At 42.4% G+C, this 21,506-nt stretch overlaps 1 protein-coding gene across 1 annotated transcript in view; it reads left to right on the top strand.

The window, feature by feature from the left end:
- LOC115580706 (ras-specific guanine nucleotide-releasing factor 1-like) overlaps positions 1-21,435 on the top strand; it is a 30,485-nt gene extending 9,050 nt beyond the window's left edge. Inside the window, exons 3-27 of the mRNA XM_030415306.1 lie at positions 791-938; positions 1,723-1,815; positions 2,692-2,945; positions 3,089-3,168; positions 3,402-3,595; positions 4,443-4,552; positions 4,668-4,786; positions 5,491-5,651; positions 5,988-6,051; positions 7,473-7,615; positions 7,832-7,914; positions 8,879-9,127; positions 11,807-12,180; positions 12,861-12,977; positions 15,093-15,263; positions 16,024-16,130; positions 16,237-16,349; positions 16,780-16,840; positions 16,996-17,102; positions 17,229-17,313; positions 17,400-17,597; positions 17,885-17,964; positions 18,080-18,197; positions 18,363-18,431; positions 18,971-21,435. Coding sequence (XP_030271166.1) covers positions 791-938; positions 1,723-1,815; positions 2,692-2,945; positions 3,089-3,168; positions 3,402-3,595; positions 4,443-4,552; positions 4,668-4,786; positions 5,491-5,651; positions 5,988-6,051; positions 7,473-7,615; positions 7,832-7,914; positions 8,879-9,127; positions 11,807-12,180; positions 12,861-12,977; positions 15,093-15,263; positions 16,024-16,130; positions 16,237-16,349; positions 16,780-16,840; positions 16,996-17,102; positions 17,229-17,313; positions 17,400-17,597; positions 17,885-17,964; positions 18,080-18,197; positions 18,363-18,431; positions 18,971-19,063 — 3,391 coding nt within the window. The 3' untranslated portion in view covers positions 19,064-21,435. The remainder of the gene's footprint in view (positions 1-790; positions 939-1,722; positions 1,816-2,691; positions 2,946-3,088; positions 3,169-3,401; positions 3,596-4,442; positions 4,553-4,667; positions 4,787-5,490; positions 5,652-5,987; positions 6,052-7,472; positions 7,616-7,831; positions 7,915-8,878; positions 9,128-11,806; positions 12,181-12,860; positions 12,978-15,092; positions 15,264-16,023; positions 16,131-16,236; positions 16,350-16,779; positions 16,841-16,995; positions 17,103-17,228; positions 17,314-17,399; positions 17,598-17,884; positions 17,965-18,079; positions 18,198-18,362; positions 18,432-18,970) is intronic.
- The last annotated feature ends 71 nt before the right edge of the window (positions 21,436-21,506 follow it).

Raw genomic sequence — 21,506 nt, 5'->3', positions numbered from 1 at the left:
CTGCACAACGTGATGGAAAATGAATATGCTACGGCTTGTGCAGCTTCCTGAGAGAGTGCAGTCGAACTTGCCCTTTTCGGTGTGAAAGCCCTGTTAGACTCCACTGGATTATTGTGTGGATTCCCTTTGATTGTTGTTAAAGTTTAGAACGCTATAATAGAATAAAGGTGTTATTATTAGACTTGATTCATGGAGTCCGGAGATTTATAATGGGTGAAATGCCCCTTTAAGATTCAGAGACAAAAGAGGGTCATGAAGGCCGAGAAATACAATCACTGTAAATGTCAGCAGTGTGCATTTGTATGGCGAAAGGTCAATTGATTAGACTCATTGAAGATTACATTGATTAGTGCTCAGTTGAGGCAGCAGCACTTACTGTACAGGGGTAAGTTGACCTGTGAGCATGTAATACACAGCAGGGCAATGAGAAATCTGCGTTTACATATAATCATATTGCTTTTGTTTAATATTCTGATGCTTTATTTTTCTTTTTCAGTACTTATTTCTCTCAGAACAATTCCAGTTTGACAAGCAGTTTTGCTTTGTTGAATCAAATCAGACTAAGACCCTTTGTTGAACTGGACAATGTACAGAATTACTGCTCTTGCAGAAACAACCTTTACACGTGGTTTGCTAAGCCTGCAAAGTATTTGAAGGATTGGTTGCGTAAGTGCCTGCGCTCTGTGCGGACACATGCTGAACAGAGGTCTGCTTGTGCTTTGATAAATCCATGGAGAGCCCATGAAACATGCGTTAATGAGGTCCTTACAGTGTCCGTGTGTGTGTTTAGTTACAGGAACCTGGCTACAGAGCATGAGACCCTCATGCAGAAGTATCTCCATCTACTCCAAATAGTGGAGACGGAGAAAACGGTTGCCAAGCAACTTCGACAACAGATAGAGGATGGAGAAATCGAGATAGAGCGGCTAAAATCAGAGGTAACTCGCCATGAAATTTCATTCTAGTAATACCTGTGTGTGTGTTTTGTCTTGCTGCACGGCACTCAGTGGAGACGGAGAGTGAAAAGATGGACGTGAAAGTGGCTGGACACATTGTTTAAAGACAGAAATGGGGGCATAGGACAGAGGTCACGACCCGGATTACAAAGCACAGTTCTGTGAGTTCACGGCGAGGGTCGCAGCTTGCAGCGCCCCCGGGATGTCCTTGTTAGGGACTCTGCAGTACTGTTGAGTGTTTTGTATTCTCATTATTCAGTCTAAACTAGATCAAATGCATTTCTCTTTAATGTGCTAATGGATAGCTCCATTTCAATTGGATGTTTTCAATATGCATGAATCGGCTTCCATTGTAGGGGATGCTGCTAGTCTGCACCAAAAATGATAATCAACCGTCTCACTTTTCATGGCTAAAACGTGTGGTAGTAATGGATTTTGGGGTTGTTTTATTAAATGTAAGTGCTTTAATAAAAGGACGTCTATTCTTATTCATACGTCGTTTCATGATGGAAATGAAACAAGTATTGAAAGGAAACATTTTGACGCAGCTGGTACAGTTTGTTTACAAAGTCTTTGGAACCAGCTAATGGATGGTAACGGAGTTGAACAAAAAACTAATAAAAACATTGAGTAAGACATTCATAATCATAAAAAAAAAACAGAGAGAGAGAGAATTAGACGTGACCAAGTTCACGAGTAGGATTTCAGCTGCGTACAGCATGAGCCCACTCAGCCAATGCAATGTCTGATTTGTGTTGAATTTCAGATCGCTGGACTGCTCAAGGACAATGAGAAGATCCAGTCAAATCCGGAGGTTCCTCCCAGTGAAGATGACACAGAGATCAAGAAGATCAAGAAGGTGAGATCTGACCGCTTGGGTGCTGGACTTACCGTTTACAGTTTTCTCAAAGAGTTTGATACGTATAGTTCCTGAGACAGCTTTTAAAAACTCTACATCATCTCCGGGAACCTGCAGGTTTTATTTTTAACCTTCATTTATTCAGGGAAGCTCACACTCACATATGTAGCAGGGAGCTCCTCATCCACCAGCGCGCTCTGTCTTCAGCTCTACTGAAGCTGCCGCCTCATTAATAATGCCTGGAGTTTGGGAAGTTTTGGAAAGCCCCTTAATTTAAGGCTGGGGCGATGAAACAACAGATAATTATCAGCTCAATAAAGCATTTTAGTGTCTTTGAGCTCAGTGTTTAGGTTTTACATGCTCATAACTTTACTGCTTTGGTTCACTCTGGAATGTTGTAAATTCCACCTGTGTTTTATTTCTGCTTCAACAAGTCAAAATGTCTGCTGTGGAAAGGGTTTGTTGTTTTTTTCAGCCATAGCATGTAGCTTTTTATCCCTAATAAACAGCATCAAGGTTAGCAACTAGCTAGAGCATCTATTAACTAAAGAGGGAAAGGGTTGTCCGAGACCAAAACCGAGCTTAAAGGACTCCAATTTGTGGTGGGAAGTTGAACAGTTGTATAAATGGAAAGAATATAAAAAATCTTTATCAAGTCTCAGCTCCTCGATTGATCAGTAATTGAATAGACAATGGATTGTGAAAATCTAGAGTAATTTTCAAGGTAAAACAGCATATTTGATAACCAATAAGCCCCTGTTTGACAACAGTAAAATATATATATATATATATATATATGCAAGCATGCTGACACACACATAAACATACTATAGCTGAGTTAGCTCAACTTTTGTTTGCTAACCTTTGTAATCACAGGTCCAGAGTTTCCTGCGAGGCTGGATTTGCCGCAGGAAGTGGAAAACCATCATCCAGGACTACATCCGTTCCCCTCACGCCGAAAGCATGCGGAAGAGGAACCAGGTGGTGTTCAGCATGCTGGAGGCCGAGGCCGAGTACGTCCAGCAGCTCCACATCCTGGTCAACAACTTCCTGCGGCCGCTCCGCATGGCCGCCAGCTCCAAGAAGCCGCCCATCACGCACGACGATGTCAGCAGCATCTTTCTTAACAGGTGGCTGGTGGTGAGACTGGAGACTGGTTGTGATAGTGGTGTGACTCGGCACAGTGGGAGCAGCCAACACTTGTGAACAGGAGAGAGAGAGAGAAAAAGAGGCAATCGCTCATGACTGCCATTTTGCTTATTTGTTTTATTAGTGAGACCATCATGTTCCTCCATCAGATCTTCTACCAGGGACTCAAGGCCAGGATAGCCAGTTGGCCGACACTCGTGCTGGGTAAGAGAGACAGCGACGACGCCTCCGTCATCCATTAAGATCAATACAGTATTATTGTTTGGGGACCCCTGTATTACCTCACATTCCTTGGTTGTTTTTGTCTTCATATGTCATATCTGTTAGATAAAATATTTTATGATCAATGCACAGGAGATATACTGTGTGAATATATACTGTTTCATAGTATTTAATGAAATGTAGATATTCCTGAATATGTCATCCTCTCGTTACAGCTGACCTGTTCGACATCTTGCTGCCAATGCTGAACATCTACCAGGAGTTTGTGCGGAACCACCAGTACAGCCTGCAGATCCTGGCTCACTGCAAACAGAACCGCGACTTCGACAAGCTGCTCAAGCAGTATGAGGCCAAGCCCGACTGTGAGGAGAGGACGCTGGAGACATTTCTCACTTACCCGATGTTTCAGGTAAAGCAACACGGTAACAGTGGAGAGGCCTCGAGTGTTATTACACAATTCACACATAGTTTTATAACCTAGTCTGTGGCATTTGTCCAGCCTGTAAAGTACATGTTTTTTCAGCGCGTATCCATAAACTACCTTCCTTTTTTTGTTTTTTAAATTCCCCAAAATGTTCATAGGCGTTGTATAAACTTCCCCTGCAGTGTCTTATATATGTGCTAATGTAACAGAAAACACTGAAATGCCTCATCAGTAGTCCCACCCTTAGTTCTGTGACATTGTAACATCACGCTACGCTACGTCATAGAGTGAAACATTTGCATAATTAATGCCTAGTGGCCAGGTTGAACTCATTTGGCACAGCTGCTCTGTTGTTGTTGCTGGCACAGGCGTGTGTGAGATGACCAATCAGAGCAGACTGGGATTCAGGGAGGGGGGGCATTAAAGAGACAGTATCACAGTTTAACCTACGAGTGTAATGTAATGTCAAAACAATCTGTGTTTACCCGTTAAACACATTTAATTGGTTTGAGGTTTTCGAAGCCTCTTAAACAACAGCACAACGATGCCGATAAGCTTGAAGCGAAGAGTGGTGTTTCATGGAATATTTATTGTGTATGTTGAATGTTTCAAGTGAAAGTGAGCAAAAGACACATTTGATCTTTATGCCTCTCAGACAAACTGTGGAGTCATTGCCAGTGGGAGGCTGTTCGAGTCAAGATGCTTGACCGTGCTGTCTAAACAGCTTTAAATCTCTCGAACTTTCAAAAGTCTGCGCGTGTATTAACACAAAAGGATTGAAGATACTCATTTCAATAAGTGGTTCAAGCGTGTGTCTCTGTTTCTCCCTCAGATTCCTCGTTACATCCTGACGCTGCATGAGTTGCTGGCTCACACCCCGCATGAGCATGTGGAGAGAAACAGTTTGGACTACGCCAAGTCAAAACTGGAGGAACTCTCCAGGTACATCAATCAGCCGTTTGAGCAACTGAAAATTAAAAACTATGACTGACAACTAAACATGTTAAGTATCTGGATTTAAATAATGTTTTTTTTTTTTTTTTTTTTGTCCTTCCAGAATCATGCATGACGAGGTGAGTGAGACTGAGAATATCAGGAAGAACTTGGCTATCGAGCGGATGATTGTGGAGGGCTGTGAAGTTCTGCTGGACACCAGTCAGACGTTCGTCAGGCAGGGTAAGTTTGTCTCGTGGTCACATTCAAACACTGACGGTTACAACACAAAATCCCAATGATGTTCAAGTAATGAACACTGAGTTGTATATTAGGCTGTGTACTAACTTTATGGTTAGCAAAAACACCAAACACAATCAAGGATAAAGATTGTAGGACACGAGCGCCTCACGATCTGAATCCATGCTACCTAAAAGAAAGGTCACACAACCAGCACTAGGCTACTTGACATCTTTAATCATTACAGTACTTATCACACATTAGTCATTGAAAATGTAATTACACAAGTTGTTACTTTGCTTTTTTTTACTCTTGATTGACATCCACTGATGTCAAATATTACCTTCAGAACACATAAAAAAACACCGTCCTCACACATCTCTCCTGTTGTGATGCATCACATGTGATCTAACCTCCATCGCTGCAGACATGCGAACAAAAGAATTGATTACTGACGCACAAACGCACGCCTGCTATATATTTTACTGCAAACTAAAAACAACAGAAGCTTGAACATTTACACAAGAAATATACTTTCAAAATGTACAGATACAGTTTGTCTTTTAAATGTCCACACACGATGAGGGATTACTGTTGACTTATTACCATAAAAGGCACCAATTATAAGACGAATGTCAGTTTCAGAAGTCTAATTTGTTCCTGCATATCTCATCCGTATTTGTGTTTGTGTGACTGACACTCCACAGGTTCCCTGATCCAGGTGCCTATGAGCGAGAAAGGGAAGATCACGAGAGGCCGACTGGGCTCTCTGTCTCTGAAGAAAGAAGGCGAGAGACAGTGCTTCCTCTTCTCCAAACATCTCATCATCTGCACTCGCGGCTCCGGGGGAAAACTTCACATCACTAAGGTACGGCGGGATTGTAATCAAGAGGACCTGATTGCAGAGAAAATTGCAACACAGTTAACTATGGTAAACCTCATAATAACCAATTAAACCAATAGTTTAATGAAGACTTATTAATATCTATCGCCAAAGAAGCAGAAGGTCTTGTCAGTTAGTTTGTTTTCCTTTCTCCAGAACATGTTCTTATTTACATCCTCACATTGTGTGACAATGATTACATTGTGTGTTTAGCAACTGTTATAACCACAACATTGACCCAGATGTATTAGAACTATCCAGAAGCCTACACTGTCTAAAAGCTGGTAACATGCTGTTTGTGACCTTTCACCCCCGTCACAGAACGGAGTGGTCTCTCTCATAGACAGCACACTGATGGAGGAGCCAGAGGGGACAGATGACGAGTGTAAGTTACTACAGACAGTATATGTTTTCTTAACATGTAGGCCTATATGCAGTGGCGTGCGCAGACTTTTTGAAGGGCAGGGGCGAAAAGAAGGGCACTTTAGCGCACGTTTTGGCTCCCAAGAGGACACTTTAGCATGCGTTTTGGCTCCCAAGAGGGCACTTTAGCGCGTTTTGGCTCCCAAGAGGGCACTTTAGCGCGTGTTTTGGCTCCCAAGAGGGCACTTTAGCGCATGTTTTGGCTCCCAAAAGGGGAGTTTATCATGTTTTAACCAGCCAAGGGGGCAGTTTAGCCTGTTTTGCCAACCAAGAGGGCACTTTCGCATGTTTTTTTGGCTCTCAGGAGGGCACTTTAGCGCGCGTTTTTCAACAATTGGGCCACGAAGAGGGGCGACTGCCCCCCCTGCCCCCCCCCTTGTGCACATCACTGCCTATATGTATATGTGTAGTATACAGAGCAGGGCTGCATGATATTGGAAAAAAAAGACATCACAGCGATATGTTTATTGCAATATAAAAAACAGATACCATAAGTAGCTGTTTTTGGAAATATTTGAGTATTTTCAAATTATTGGGGTGATTTTTATGGTTGGTGTTTCGCAGAGACTGCATGTCAATTAAAAGCAACAAACTCCCCACTAAATTATGTAATATCAGACAGACTTCTCTTGTACAGTCGATTAGTCACGGAAATTAGAACCGTGTTTTCTTTTTGTATTAAGCAGCCAAAAAGTTATCATGGATGTTGTTTCTCGACTCGCCACCACTGAACTCAACCAAAACAAGCGCAGTCACAAAGACTGACTGGTTGAGTGGCGTTGGTTTGCACGTGATTTAATCGAGGTAACTGCATCATTGTGGATGATACTGCTGTGCTTTCTTGCCACACTTTACAAATTAGAGGCTGCAGATGGTAAGCACATATCTGCCGCTGCCTTCAGATAAATGTCGGGATTTAATCTTCAGAAGGCTTTCATACAGTGTAAAAGCAGGGTGTTTTTTTTTTTTTTTGTAGCAGATACTGGTAAGAATCAGTTAGCTTTGGCTCGGTATGGAAGGCTTTACCGATCACAACACTTTTATTTTTAATGTTGAGCTGGTTGGGTAATATCTAAAATGTGTCTCGATATTGGCAACACCATCTGAAAAAGCACAGCAGGACTCCCGGTTACACAACTCCTTGATGATTTTTCCTTCGTTCTACAGCAACTCATCAGGCGAGACTCTCATGAGATGGGATTTTGAGGCCATGTGTGAATCAATAAAAAAATTCCACGTTTTGTTTTATAAATATGACTCAAGATTACATTTGTCACTTCAGTTTTTCTTGTTTGCTCTTTTTTATTCTAGTGTTTTCTCTCTGTGAATTAATGTTTTCCCTGTCATTATAAAATGACGGTTTGTTGAATTTGTGTTTTGCAGCCAAAGGGGAGCGGAGCGGCCAGGACACGGAGCACCTGGACTTCAAAGTGATGGTGGAGCCCAAAGATGTCCAGCCTTACACGGTCATCCTGGTGGCTTCGTCCCGACAGGAGAAATCGGCGTGGACGAGCGACATCAGCCAGGTAATGTTTCGTTAGATGAGGAAGAGGTTACACATTAATTTAGAGCCAACATCTGATACTTGCTGAAGGCCAGCACTGAAACATCAAATCTACATCTACTGTTGGACAGAACGTGGCCATTAAAATGATTAAAGCAGGAAAACATTGTTGCTTCTGACCATCAGGAGTAGAAACAATGGGTTGTAACACCTTTTCTCTGCTTACCTTACCTTACAGTGCATTGACAACATCCGCTGCAATGGTCTGATGATGAACGCCTTCGAGGAAAACAGTAAAGTCTCTGTGCCACAGATGATCAAGTGAGTTGGACACTGTGCAGGAATACACGTACAGTATACATTCATAATTGGTATTGACGATATACTTATCTCTCAATATGATATGGTACAGATTCGGTTTGTATTGAGATCTTAAATTTGCGATTCTGCAAGTTTTGGGATTCAGTAATATGATTTATGTGATTTTTGTTTGCTTTTTTAACACTAGATGCTAATTTACATTCGCACATTCCTATTATCTGTTAGCATCGAGCTAAGGGACTAAATTATATTAAATTGATTCAGAAATAAAAGAATTGAACCTGGATATCATAAAAAAACTGAAGTCAATTTTGTTTCCACCCCTGAAAAATATATGATTAATGCATAAAAAATACATGAAAACTCTTCTCAAGACCCTTGATGACACTATGACCTAATTCGACCTGTTGCCCTCAAACCAAGTCTCAGCAACCCTTGCACGGCCCTTTAAAGATGTAAAAACACACACAAACCAAATACTAGAGTAGTAGCACAAGAAATTAAAAGTCTCCTTCTGCATGTGTTCATACTCTGCCTTCACTAGAAAATCTTTGCCCCCTGAATGTAACTCAACAGTGACCCTCACACAATATATGTCTACAATCTTCTGCATTGTTCAAGAGCCCTGAATGATTCAGTGTTCTCTTTCCAGCCTGGAGATTCCTTGATTCATTTACAGCCTGTAGAGGCCAGCGAGAAGACTTACCAGAGAGTCTGCGTCAGTTTTTAGTAGTTATAAAGGTTGCACAACCGATTCCGAAGCCATACGTGAGGCCGTTATCGTCTTTTGCAGAGCATTAATGGAGTTTGCATATTTCACATGTGTATTCTGGTGATCTGCCTTAATGCCTTACTCACTCCCCCACACATGACCACAGCAGTATATAAACTGGAAGGCTGCATAAGGACTGGGAGTTAAATCCCCGCGACAAACATTCCTAACCTCATTTAAACTCCAACGCAGGTCGGACACCAGCCTGTACTGCGACGATGTCGACATCCGCTTCAGCAAGATGATGAACTCCTGCAAGGTGCTGCAGATCCGCTACGCCAGCGTGGAGCGCTTGCTGGAGAGGCTGACCGACTTGCGCTTCCTCTCCATCGACTTCCTGAACACCTTCCTCCACTCTTACCGCGTCTTCACCAGTGCAGACGTCGTTCTGGACAAGCTCATCACCATCTACAAGAAGCCCATCAGTGCCATCCCTGCTCGGTGAGTGATGACCTGAGTTAGCTGATTCCAGGAGGTTTACTTTGGGATTTTAAGAGCTCACTGGTTCAAAATTGTCCGTACTAACCAGATTGAGGTGAAGGTTGAGGGTAACAGAGAGCGGTTGAAGATGTCAAGTAGCTGTTGTGAATCAAACGTTTAATGTCTTGTTCTGCTGACTCCTGTGTGCACATCTTTTTATTTGTTTGGTTATTTATTGCACCAAGATGCAATTTCTTCTCCTCATACTTCTGGCATTCATTAGTTTGACTACACACCTGTGGATTCTGGGAATGTCTTCATCTGTAGTTCAAAATGGGTCATATTTGTCTAAATGCCAGATAGCAGCATTTGTACTTTGGTATGTGACTTGTGTTTCCATGCTACTGGTTCAGTTAGTCGCTCCACAACCTTCATCCAGAATTAAAAATCTTTTCTCTTGCATGCATGGTCCCCAGATGGTGAATTGTATTGATTCACCATCATCTGCACAAAATGTAAATAACCTTTGGTTCACACTGAAAACTGGAGACATTTCAATCAGCCTTAGCTGTATTTCTGTACGAGTCAACGCACGTCTTACCTGCCAACATGTAGCACCTGTTTTATCACACTGTTTCAACAGATTTGACCCTTTCTCGCCTGTAGAGAAAGTTTCCAGTCTCCATTAAATTGCACCTTCTGGTAAATGCGGCTAATGCTATAGCTTAAGTTCCATCTTTCTTTGCGTAAAAAAGGTGTGATGTGTTGTTAAAGACTTCGATCAGATCACTCAGGACGGATAGTAACACCAGGTCTGAACATCCTCATAGTCTTGTTACAGTACACCAACATCAGATAACTATCTGAGCACAGAGGATAAATGAAATGTGATCAAACTCTGGGTGCTTCAGTCAACAACTGCATAAGTATTGGATATTGTGAAGACATGGATGGCGAGTTTATTTGTATTGCGCCTTTCAAGCAACAAGGACAATAATGAGAATAGACCTGAAACGCGCGATGACATCAGACGAAAACTGCGGTTAAGTTATTTTAGAGTGTGTTTTCACTTTATAATTTCATCTGTCCCTCCATATTTTCTGTTCAAGTCAAAGTGTACGACTTCAAACAGCAGAGCTGAGATAGTTTATCGCACGAGTCTCTCCGAGGCAGATCTCTGTGTGCGTTGTGACGACTGGAAGAGGAACAAAGTTTGATCGTTTTCACACATTTTCTCCTGAGGATGCAGCAACAGCGCTGTAATGGTGCAGTGAAAAGGTGGGACTTCCCCGGTGTCTGGATTCGTCTTTGCTCTCACGTGGACTGTCTGTAAGCAGCCCATCAATGCTATCATGGCCTAGTCCAGGTGAGAGGGGGACCGGGAGGAGAGGCAGCGAGAGGTCACACCGACACGTCCACCCCTCTGTCTTCTGTCCGCCATCACAGTTAATTGGGTCCTGCGTCCGCCCACCTCTCCCTAACCCCTCCTCTCCTCTCCCTCGTTCCTCTCTTTACCCTTTTCCGTTCTCTCACTTTTATTTTTCTTTCCACAAGTCTGACCGTTCTTCTCTCCGCTGCGCTGTCACCATGGCAACCCTTCACTCTGCTGCAGGACCCCACCCTCTCCCTCTCTCCTCATCTCCTCCCTCCCTCCCTCCCTCCCTCTTTCTCTCCCTTTCTCCCCCCTTTCTCCCATCATCTGCAGCGACTCTACGGTATTAAATATTGATGGTGGTGTTTTGCACCCAGACCCTCCTCTCCTCTCCTCTCCTCTTCTCTGCCTCCCTCCCTCCCTCCCTTCTTTTTGTCTTACTCCGCTCTCTTCTCCTGCTGAATTACCTCCTCTTGTCATTCCTCTTTCCTGCTTCACTTGTGTCCTCTCTTGACTCTCCACTTTCACTCTGCGCTTTGCTTTGCCTTTTTCATTTTGTTTTTGACTCACCCCCCTCTACCTCTCCTTTTCCTCTACACTTCCTTCCCTCGTTCACATCTTTGCTCCCCTCATCTCTCCTTTCTTCTACTGTTTTGCAAATTTAGGCGAGGAGACACAACATGGCTGCAGCTATAACACCATAGAGGGCTGGAGGCTTCCCATTCGCCCACTCCCAGCCAGCAGCCTTCGCTGTGGTGGAATCCATATCCACTATGTTGCTCCACTCTCGCCCCCTCCCTCTCAGTCTTGCTGTTTATGCCCCTGCTTTTTTTTCCTTCTTTTTTCTGCACTGCACCTCTGTCTCTTTCTCCCACTTTCCCTCTCCGTTTCTATCTGGCTCCCCTTTTCTCTCTGTTTCTCTCTCCCCGTGTCTCTATGGGCCTCCCCTGGGCTGGTTGCTGTTGGCAGCACCCGTGCCTCCCACACTGTCACTTGACATGCTATTTATAGGCCTTCAGAGGGGGTGGCTCTCAGTGCAAGGAGGATGCTGTCTTAAACAATGTAGCTTAAATAAAAGAGGCAGGAGCTCCCGAAGAGCCCTGTGGTTAATGTGTTCCCTCTCTGCTTCTGTGTACAGACACCAAGTGCACCATGAACACCCATTATCTCCATTTCTCCCCTCTGCACTCTCTCCTATTCAGGTCACAGGGAATAATTACCCCAAATCCCCCCAAAAGTGTTGGTTCTAGCAGTGAAAGATGTGCGTCTGTCTTTCTCACTCGTCCCTCTGTTTTCCCCTCTCTTTCATCCTTCTCCTTTTTCTGCAGTTCTTTGGAGCTCTTCTTCGCCAGCGGCCAGAACAACAAACTCCTCTACGGCGAGCCACCCACGTCGCCGCGTGCCAGCCGCAAGTTCTCCTCCCCTCCTCCTCTCTCCATCACCAAGACGTCCTCGCCCAACCGCCGTCGCAAGCTCTCGCTCAACATCCCCATTATCACAGGGGGCAAAGCCCTGGACCTGGCCGCGCTCAGCTGTTCTCCCAATGGCTATGCAAGCATGCACTCCACCATGTCACCCTTCAGTAAGACCACCCTCGACATCAACAAGCTCTATGTGTCCAGCAGCATGGCCAGCAAAATCTCCGACGATGGAGAGGCCAAATCTGAAGGCAAGACTGAGGAGTCTGCCCCCAACAAGCAAGGTCAGAATCACTACTGACACTAGTACTTTCTACTCGTATCCTTATATTTCGAAGGTAAACTCATACTCAAGGAACTTTTACTTTCTAAACCATGAAGGCTGTTTAGTGGTACAGATGCACATTTTGCATGTGTAAGAAGTGTGAAAGGAAAAACAATCAGCTCCTTTAAGCAGAAACACAACCAAGTGGACGTGTGTTTTTTAAAGGATACTTAAAGGATAAGTTCACCCAAAAATGAATGTTCAATCATTAGCTACTCACCCTCATGCCGATGGAAGGTCAGGTGAAATTTGAATTTTGATAGCGTAAATATCTTTTCGTATCAGTTTGGGATATTGGACAGGTTGTATGAAGCCATTTGATATTTTCTTTAGTCGTTTTTAAATTTTTTTTTAAACAAATGCTCGTCTGCTTCGGTTGCTTCTACGCTGTTTTGCTGCGAAGCTCCAGAAACATTTAGTAGATTACAAAATCTTACCCAACTTTCCATTCACAAGGTGGTGACAAGATAATGATCACATTTTCATTTCTGGGTGAAATCAACCTTTAAAATCCTATTAATTTCTTTATAATAATGATTTAATTATAAAATTCAGCTGACCAAGATTTTCAGCTATAAACACATTAACCCTCTCTCTCCCAGCTCACTCAACCCAACACTTTCTTTTTTTTTAATCCAGATCTGTCGGTGAGAGAGGAAGGCGATGAGGACCCAGCTCAGAGTGACGAAACCGAAGCAGAAATGTCTCCTCCCAAGTCACCATCAACACCCAAGAATGTCAAGTCAAAAAACTCTGGTATGGTCTGAACTCGTCTCTCCATTATTGCGTTTGGACCCGGTGGTGTCCTGTTTCGGCGGTTTTATATCTGGGACCCTTTTAGAACATCTTGTGTGCTACTTTTGAATCCCAGTCCACCAGTTATAAAAACAAATGAGTTGGCAGGATTGTTAAGTAATTGGCGAGAATGTAAGAGTTGGCAAACTACAGCAGCTTAGCGCTCGCTGCGAGTGACATACAGTACTTGCCAGCGGGGCGTCTTGGCGAAGGCGAACATGACAAAATAAAATCAATAATAATAGATCATGTCACTAACAAAAGCTATTGGTAACATGAAGCACATTTAACAGGCCTGCTTTTCTTGTGTTACACCCTCTGTGAGCATTTGAATGAATCATTCCAGCTGGCAGATTTCACGACTTCACTTGTCAGAAAACCAGGGAATATGAAATGAGCAGTTAAACTGAAATTAAAGCGGATTTTAAGAGATGAATTGTCCAGTGAAAGACCAGTTGGCCTTCAGATCAAGGGACACCGGGATATTTCCTGACTGAGTCAGCAGTGGCTACAGAAACAATCAGGCTTACAATAATTATTAGAGATTCTCGGAAATACTCTTATTCATGAGCAGGGCGACCGATAGTCTTGCCTGTGCGCAGCGCAAAGTGATCTCTGAAGGGCCCCCCAGCAGATTACTTTAAGGGTTATAGGAGACTTTTGGGCCCTTGTTGGCCTTTGTACGACCCAGGGCCGGGACTGGAAACGAGGTAAAATGCTTGCCTGGCTCTTTCTAAGGGTAACAAAATCCACATACTAGCAGGTCTAAAACCCAGAAGTTAACAATTTGATCAAATTTGTTTCATTTGTCCACAAAACAAAGTATTAAAATGAGAGATGTTACTTTTATGGGGGTTATGTGCTCGACTATCTCGTGGCTGGCTGCCACCAGCAATGACTCAAGAAAGGTATTGTGCACCTCCAGGAAAAGGTTTGGCACAAACCCTCGCCATAAAAACCACACAGTATTGTTCAGTCTTTAACTTGCAGAGGTGCTGGTACGCAGATTTTTTTCACATTTCAGTCAGACTGTTTTCCCCGTTTTTCCAATCATTGTGTTCACCTAAGCTCGGCTTCGGGCTGCTGGTAGATATTTAGAGTGCAGGCTTGAGAGTGGTGTTCATGTTCTACTCTTTGACGAAAAGAGAAGTAACAGGGAGCGCTATTCACAATTTGTCAAAGTAATGTTTTGTGTTTTCATGAATCACATGAACATTTCATCTGTCATTAATTAATGTGTAGAAGAAGCAGGGGACACTGGCAGCTGTCTCAGAATAGATGTGGGTACGTATCAGGGACAAATCAAATGTTTCGGTTTGAATCAATAGTATCAGTGTTTTAGACATTAGTGTGATTTTAACCATCAGATCCATTTTTCCCATTGAGCAGCATCACATTGTGCACGTGAGAAGTGCAAAGACGATGAGATGAGTACATCACAGAGCTAATTAAACCCTGCCACAGCAGACTGTATAGAAAACTTTTTTTTTTTTTCTTTTTCAGAAAATGACAAACGTAACTGTAGCCAAATAAGGCCTTGATAAAAACCACCCACAGCCTCCCGGCCCTCCCCGTACTGCACAGAGAGGGAGCATCCACCCCGTAGGTAGTCAGGCACAATTCATCCCCAGTGTGCTCTCTTCCCACGGTGCTGGATACAAGGGAAGCCAGTGCCTTGTGTGAGTAGGTGGAAGGAAACCTTGTACCTTAGCAACGATGTGCATGTTCTTCTATACCGCCCCCGGCTGAACGGAGGAAGGCAGGGAGGAAGGGAGGGAGGCAGAGACAGTGGAGTGTACACCGTCACTGCACGAGCTGCAGGACACACTGTGCTCGCTCGGTTTTAGCTCTCCGTTGCCCTCCGCTGGTCAGCAACTTAGATAATACACAGATAGTCTAACCATGTATTTAATCACCGAACTGATTTCCCCTTTCAGCCTAATCCTGTACGCCGAGAAGGTTTGTAATATTTGTGTATGTCAGAAAATAAGACATGTTCTCGATTCAGTGATTCAATAGAGAGTGATTACGGATTTTAATCTTTAAATCTCTCTGTTTTGTTTCCCTTCCCTGCAGAGTTTTCCCTGTTCTCCTTCAACAATGGCATGGTGGTGTCATCTTGCCGGGAGCTGGACAATAACCGCAGTGCCCTCTCTGCCGCCTCAGCCTTCGCCATCGCCACCGCTGGTGCCAATGAAGGCACTCCGACCAAGGAGAAGTACCGCCGTATGTCACTCGCCAGCACAGGTAAGTCTCATGAGGGGGATGTGTTGACCAACACAGAGGCTTTCTGGGAAATATCTGGCAGCTGGGAATCTGTATACAGAATCAGAGGCTAAAATCTAGTGTGATCACAATTGAAACTGATTGATTGTTGATGATATTTTAAAAACAGTAAACTGCTATTTGTAGTATTAGGACACAGTTCTGGGAAAAGATTGTGACATAAATCAGGCGAAGTCGTCACTGGTCCAAAGCTAAAACAGTGGAGTGCTGCATGACCACCAGGGGGCATCCAAACTTTTATAAATAAGTCCTCTGTCCATTTAATACCATTATTTAAGCAAGCTTTTTATATAAATATAAATATATATATATATATATATATATATATATATATATATATATATATATATATACATGATATAAACTTTCATTTTTGAAACATCTTTCTTTGATTTAATTGTTGGTGACTGCTGCTCTGAATAATCCAAGCCATAAATTAAAGTTAACTGTAAACCACATGTGCTGAGAAAAACATTCCCTGACTTAAATTTCTTAAATGCCAAGTTTATGCTTTAAGAAATATTAAAGAACGAATCAGGGGAATACAAATATTATTCTGGTCAGGACCTCAGCGGCACTCAATAAATCTAGATTCATATCTAAAATAACAAAACATGACAGAAAACACGAGTCTGTGGGTCAAGATAGCAGCATCACATATCTGGGTGCTCTGTGACGTTGGAGCTCAGTTTGAGTGTAACTTTGTTAAACCTGCCTCCAGGTTTTCCCACAGACCAGCGGAATGGAGACAAAGAGTTTGTCATCAGAAGAGCCGCCACCAACAGAGTCCTGAATGTGCTGCGTCACTGGGTCTCCAAACACTCGCAGGTACACTTCAACCTTTTCCTGCTATTTGTCGCTTCTTTCCATCCGTCTGTGTCTTTTGAAAAGGAAAAAACAAACTCCTGTAACGACTCTGCTTGTTGCTCCTCAGGACTTTGAGCTGAACACAGAGCTGAAGATGCGGGTAATTGGCTTCCTGGAGGAGGTGATGCATGACCCAGAGCTCCTGACACAGGAAAGAAAGGCAGCTGCGAATATTATCAGGTCGGGTTTCCTGGTATATGACAGATGTATTTGTCGAAAAAAAAAAAGTTTCTGCAACTGTATTAATGATGCCAACAATTGAAGTCTTTGTTAATGACAACTTCAGAACTGGAGGTAGTTGTCAGGAACTGTCCTGGCCTAAATTTATGAAGCTACAATTTAGAGGAGCAACAGAAAGAAAACACTCCTCACCCTTTTTTATGAGCAACATAGATAACTTTATTCGAAATGGAGATTTGCTGTGGGTGCTCTAACAACCTAGCAGCCTGTGGAGATGACGTCAAATGTGTCCTTAACCCAAAATGAGGAAAAAAGAAAAATGAATACCCAGTGTGCTAGGTCAGGCTTGGCACTCTTCTGTATCTATTAAGGTCGTGGTAATTGTGGACAAAACTGTCAAATAACGGCACTTTTTTCCCGCTGCATGTAGGACTCTCACTCAGGAGGACCCTGGAGACAACCAGGTCACCCTGGAAGAGATCATACAGACGGTGAGAGACGGACTACAAAAGCCTATTTCAGTATTAAAAGAAAAACTCTTTCTTCAAATTATTTGGTGTCCTGTAGAAACGATTTGCGCTTAAGTTGTTAAAACGCTTTTCATTGTGTGTGTGTGTGTGTGTGTGTGTGTGTGTGTGTGTGTCAGGCCATGGAGGACTGTAAGACTGAGCCGTTCGAGAGCCACTCTGCCCTGGAGATAGCCGAGCAACTCACACTGCTGGACCACCTGGTCTTCAAGGTCATCCCATACGAGTGAGTACACGCACGTACATGCATGTGTGCAAACACACACACACGCACGCAGGCAGGCACCGGATGTTGGTGTGTTTTTTTTCTTTTTGATCGTTTGAAAAAAAAAAAACATGTTTATTTCTGCAGGGAGTTCTTTGGTCAAGGCTGGATGAAGAACGACAAGAACGAGAGAACTCCGTACATCATGAAGACGACCAAGCACTTCAACGATGTATGTAAAAAGATAGATAGATAGATAGATAGATAGATAGATAGATAGATAGATAGATAATTGTATTTTTTCTCTACTTCTGTCAGATCAGCAACAGAATCGCAACAGAGATCCTGCACTGGGATGACGTCAACATGCGGGTAGGGGTGATCGAGAAGTGGGTGGCGGTGGCCGACATCTGCCGCTGCCTCCACAACTACAACGCCATGCTGGAGATCACGTCTTCTCTCAACCGCAGCTCCATCTTCCGCCTCAAGAAGACCTGGCTCAAAGTCTCCAAGCAGGTATCGGTCTCTTCGGACATGATGATAGAAGATTTTCAGGTTTTATTTCAAGGAATCCCTAAAGTTCAGTTGTGTCGGGCACCTTAACATCACTTAAGGGTAACTCTACCAATTTTACACATTGAAGTGTGTTTAAAGGTCTTGTGGAAAAACTACATCGTATGTAAAAAAATGTTGTATTGAAGCCTTATGTGGCTCAGTTGCATTGTGGGTAAAGTAGGTGCCGATGGTTTCAATCAAATTTTTTGTTGCTGGCATTAACAGTTTGGCCTTGATCCATTTTCCAGACCAAGACTGTGATCGACAAGTTACAGAAGCTGGTGTCATCCGAGGGACGATTCAAAAACCTGAGAGAAGCTCTGAAGAAGTCAGTATCTCATGTTTGTCACTTTCCTGTTCTCGCACGTTGGGATGGAGGAGTTGTATATATACTTTCCTTTATGTTTGTGTGATGTATCTCTATATCTGACTTGCCTTTTCAGCTGTGACCCTCCCTGTGTTCCCTACCTGGGAATGTACCTGACTGACCTGGCCTTCATTGAGGAGGGGACACCCAACTACACCGAGGACAACCTGGTCAACTTCTCCAAGATGAGAATGGTAACGAACACCCGAGTGACGATATACATTTAACAACATGCGCATTATATTGTTTCTTTTCAACCACAATTCTTGCATTTTGCACCTTTAATGTATTTTGTTATTTTAGCTAGATGAAAAAATCAAGGGTTCAATCTGATATGATTTTATTGACTTTGTCTGCAGATATCTCACATTATCAGAGAGATACGTCAGTTTCAGCAAACAGCTTACAAGATTGATTATCAACCAAAGGTGAGATTATTTCAAGTTTGTCGTTTAATGTGTGTTTTATATTCGAACAGACTTTCAGTTGTGGAGGTATTATTTTACTAGTTCTTCTAATGAACTGGGTTGTTTATTAAAACGTATTTTCCTCACGTTTACTCAGTATTGGCTGAATGTGACTTTTCAAGTTTAAATCATACAAAATATCATATTTATTGTATCTATTGACCTTAAAAGGTTTAAATGGAGTATAATGTGTTTCTCTGATAACTAGACAATGATTGCAGAGGATGAGCGATATAATGTTTTCTCAGTGGATGTTATTCTGATGACATTAGTATTTTATTCACAATATAAAGTCTAAATTTTTTAATTTGTTCCAGATTTTTAGAAAATTTTGAGACCATTTCTAATTTCAAACCATATTTAGCAAAAATCACAAAGCAAAAATATGCCATTTGCAAACTAAAAGGAGTGAATAAGGGTCAACAGAACTGATAGAACTGGTATACGCGCTGACATTGAGACTAAATGTTGAGAACTGTCTGTGTTCGTCATCGCTTTAGGTTGCGAAGTACTTGCTGGACTGCAGTTCAGCGCTGGATGAGGAGAGCCTGTATGAAGCCTCTCTGAGAATCGAGCCCAAAATGTCATCATGAAGAGGATCTCTCTCTCTCTCAACCCTCACATGGAGTGTACAGGAACAATATATCATAATGTACATACACTATTATTTGTATTAGACACAGTAGGCTGTGCCCTTCTAGTTTGTGCTCCCCAATGGACTTGTTGTGTATAATTGTTATTAGAGACTGAGTAGAAGCCCAGAGAGGTTTAATTTATATAGTTACAGAGTATTTATATGTTATCTATCGTCTTAAACAACATTTTACGACAAAGTTATTTTCAACCACAGAATAAACAGATGAGAGAGTATGCAGACGAGAGGTTTTAGTCATATCCTGATGGGCATGTGCAGTATGAAGAAGACTCGTTCGTGAGCGACGGTGATCACGCTGGACACATGATGATCAACTCCCACTTTTCAAACAAGTCCCCGTACGAACATCCTGCCTGATTAGCACGTCAGCCTGTTTGTCCTCAAGTGTAGCGTCTTAAAAGTGAATACAGATATCTGCTAATCGGCTAGCTGCATGAATTAAAAGCTGTTATCCTGAAAGATTTCAGGACGAGTTGATTCGAATACAATGTGGTGAATGTCGGACACTGAGTTGCTGAAGACTGCACATCTCTGAATGTCCATACAGTGAAGGGTGACGTCAGAAAAATGTATTCAGTGATAGGATCAAAAAAATTTGTTTGACTTCATGAAAATCTTTAAAGGTATACTATGCAGGAATTGCAACCTTAAAACGACTGTGATTGATGACCTGGGAATGAGGCTCAATAATCCAGCCGAACAGTAAGAAAAGAGAGGCGGAGGGTAGGAGCCCTGCAGATACAGACACAGCCACACACTTCTAGCAGGGGAAGTTTCATCACAATACGATATGTTACCGACTCTTTGGACAACGATACCATATTTGCGGATATCACAAAGTCTGCCACGATATCATTTCAATATAGGGGCCTGTGATCGATGGGAGACGATATAATTTGCCCATTTAACACAAACATTCATATCAACTCTGATTTCTCCAAAATCCAAAATATTGTCAGGCTGCTGATTTATTTCCAACACGGGAGTGAATAATTTCCTCATCCAAGCACTGTTTAGAAAGCAGACGTGTCATGGGAATTTCAAAATAAAGGTTTGCAACGATACTACTGCACGTTGATCACTGTAATCAATATATCGATCCAGATCAATGCACTGTTAAACCTCAAACTTCTAGTGGGTCATAAATGATGATGGGGAGAGATGAGCTTTTTTTTGGATCTTAACTTTATTCTTCTTTTTCTTTTTTTAAATCCTGCGTAGTATACCTTTAAGATTTAACATTTAGACCATTTTTTTTTTTTTTTCCAATTTTAGAAATACAGGAGGTGAAAAGTGGGACAGCTGTTGTGGCTAGAGTTGAATCATGTGCTCTGATGTTTAATGTAGCCACTTGCTGACAAGGATGGAGGCGAACTGACGAGAGACTACCTGCTGATTTCTGACTGAGCTGGGGTTCATGTTTTCAGTTCGGAGAAATGGGTTTCTACGCTTATTATCACCTTACTCCCCTGGTGGGCGACATGATGTATATACAGTATCAGCACCGGGCAGTGTATGTAGCAGATGTAACCAATATTGAGCCACTTCAGGAAGTTTAAATTCCCAGCTTCTACACTCAGACACTAAGAGCATAGTTTTTACGGTTAATCCTCTTTGGCCAGTGCATTATGGGGTTGCCTTAACCATGAAATGGATTATATTCCACAAAAGTATGTAAACTATTTTGTTCTACGATTTGCCAATGAAGCAGAAAACTATTTGCTGTGTACATTACCGTGTACAGGCAGTCTGATGCATTTCCTAACGTGCAATGTGTTTAAAAAAAAAAACATATCCCTCGAAATGTGTTATCCTTATGATCGTTCAACTCTGTAATAACTTTTTGCTGTGTATGATACTTTAAAAAACAAACGTTGAAAGCAACTTATAAGTGTAACACATTCTGTATCCTGTCTACTCACGGCGTGTTAGCAGGGACTATACAGTAGTAATATCGTGCTGATTCTTGGAATATTTATAGGTATTTTTTACAGGCTTTGTATAGAAAAAAAAAAACCAACAACCTAAAGCTTAAGTGGCAGGCATGTACCACTTCCACGTGTTCAAATCAAACCTATATCTAGAAACAGTATGTGTACTGTATTTAAACCCCACCCTTGCACATGGATCTTTACCCCTTCTAACAGGCACATCAGATGTTTGCAGTGAGCAATACCCAGTGGTATGAGAACTATCTTTCAGTCTATTTCAACAGCTTGAGTAGTATTTCCAGTTTTGTATAAAAGTGTATTCTTTCCTGATTACCTCTTGTTAATAAATCTATTCTTTCTCAGGGGGAGAAGGCTGTCATGTTTGTTTTGCACTCTGTTAATGACTTGTGTAAGTGTTTTATTTATTTATTTTTTTTTACTTGTGTAAGT

The sequence above is a fragment of the Sparus aurata genome, chromosome 4 (genome assembly GCF_900880675.1).
Source record: "Sparus aurata chromosome 4, fSpaAur1.1, whole genome shotgun sequence".
Taxonomy (NCBI): Eukaryota; Metazoa; Chordata; class Actinopteri; order Spariformes; family Sparidae; genus Sparus; species Sparus aurata.
Note: the sequence above shows the minus strand (reverse complement) of the source record. Positions and strands in the feature narration are given on the sequence as shown.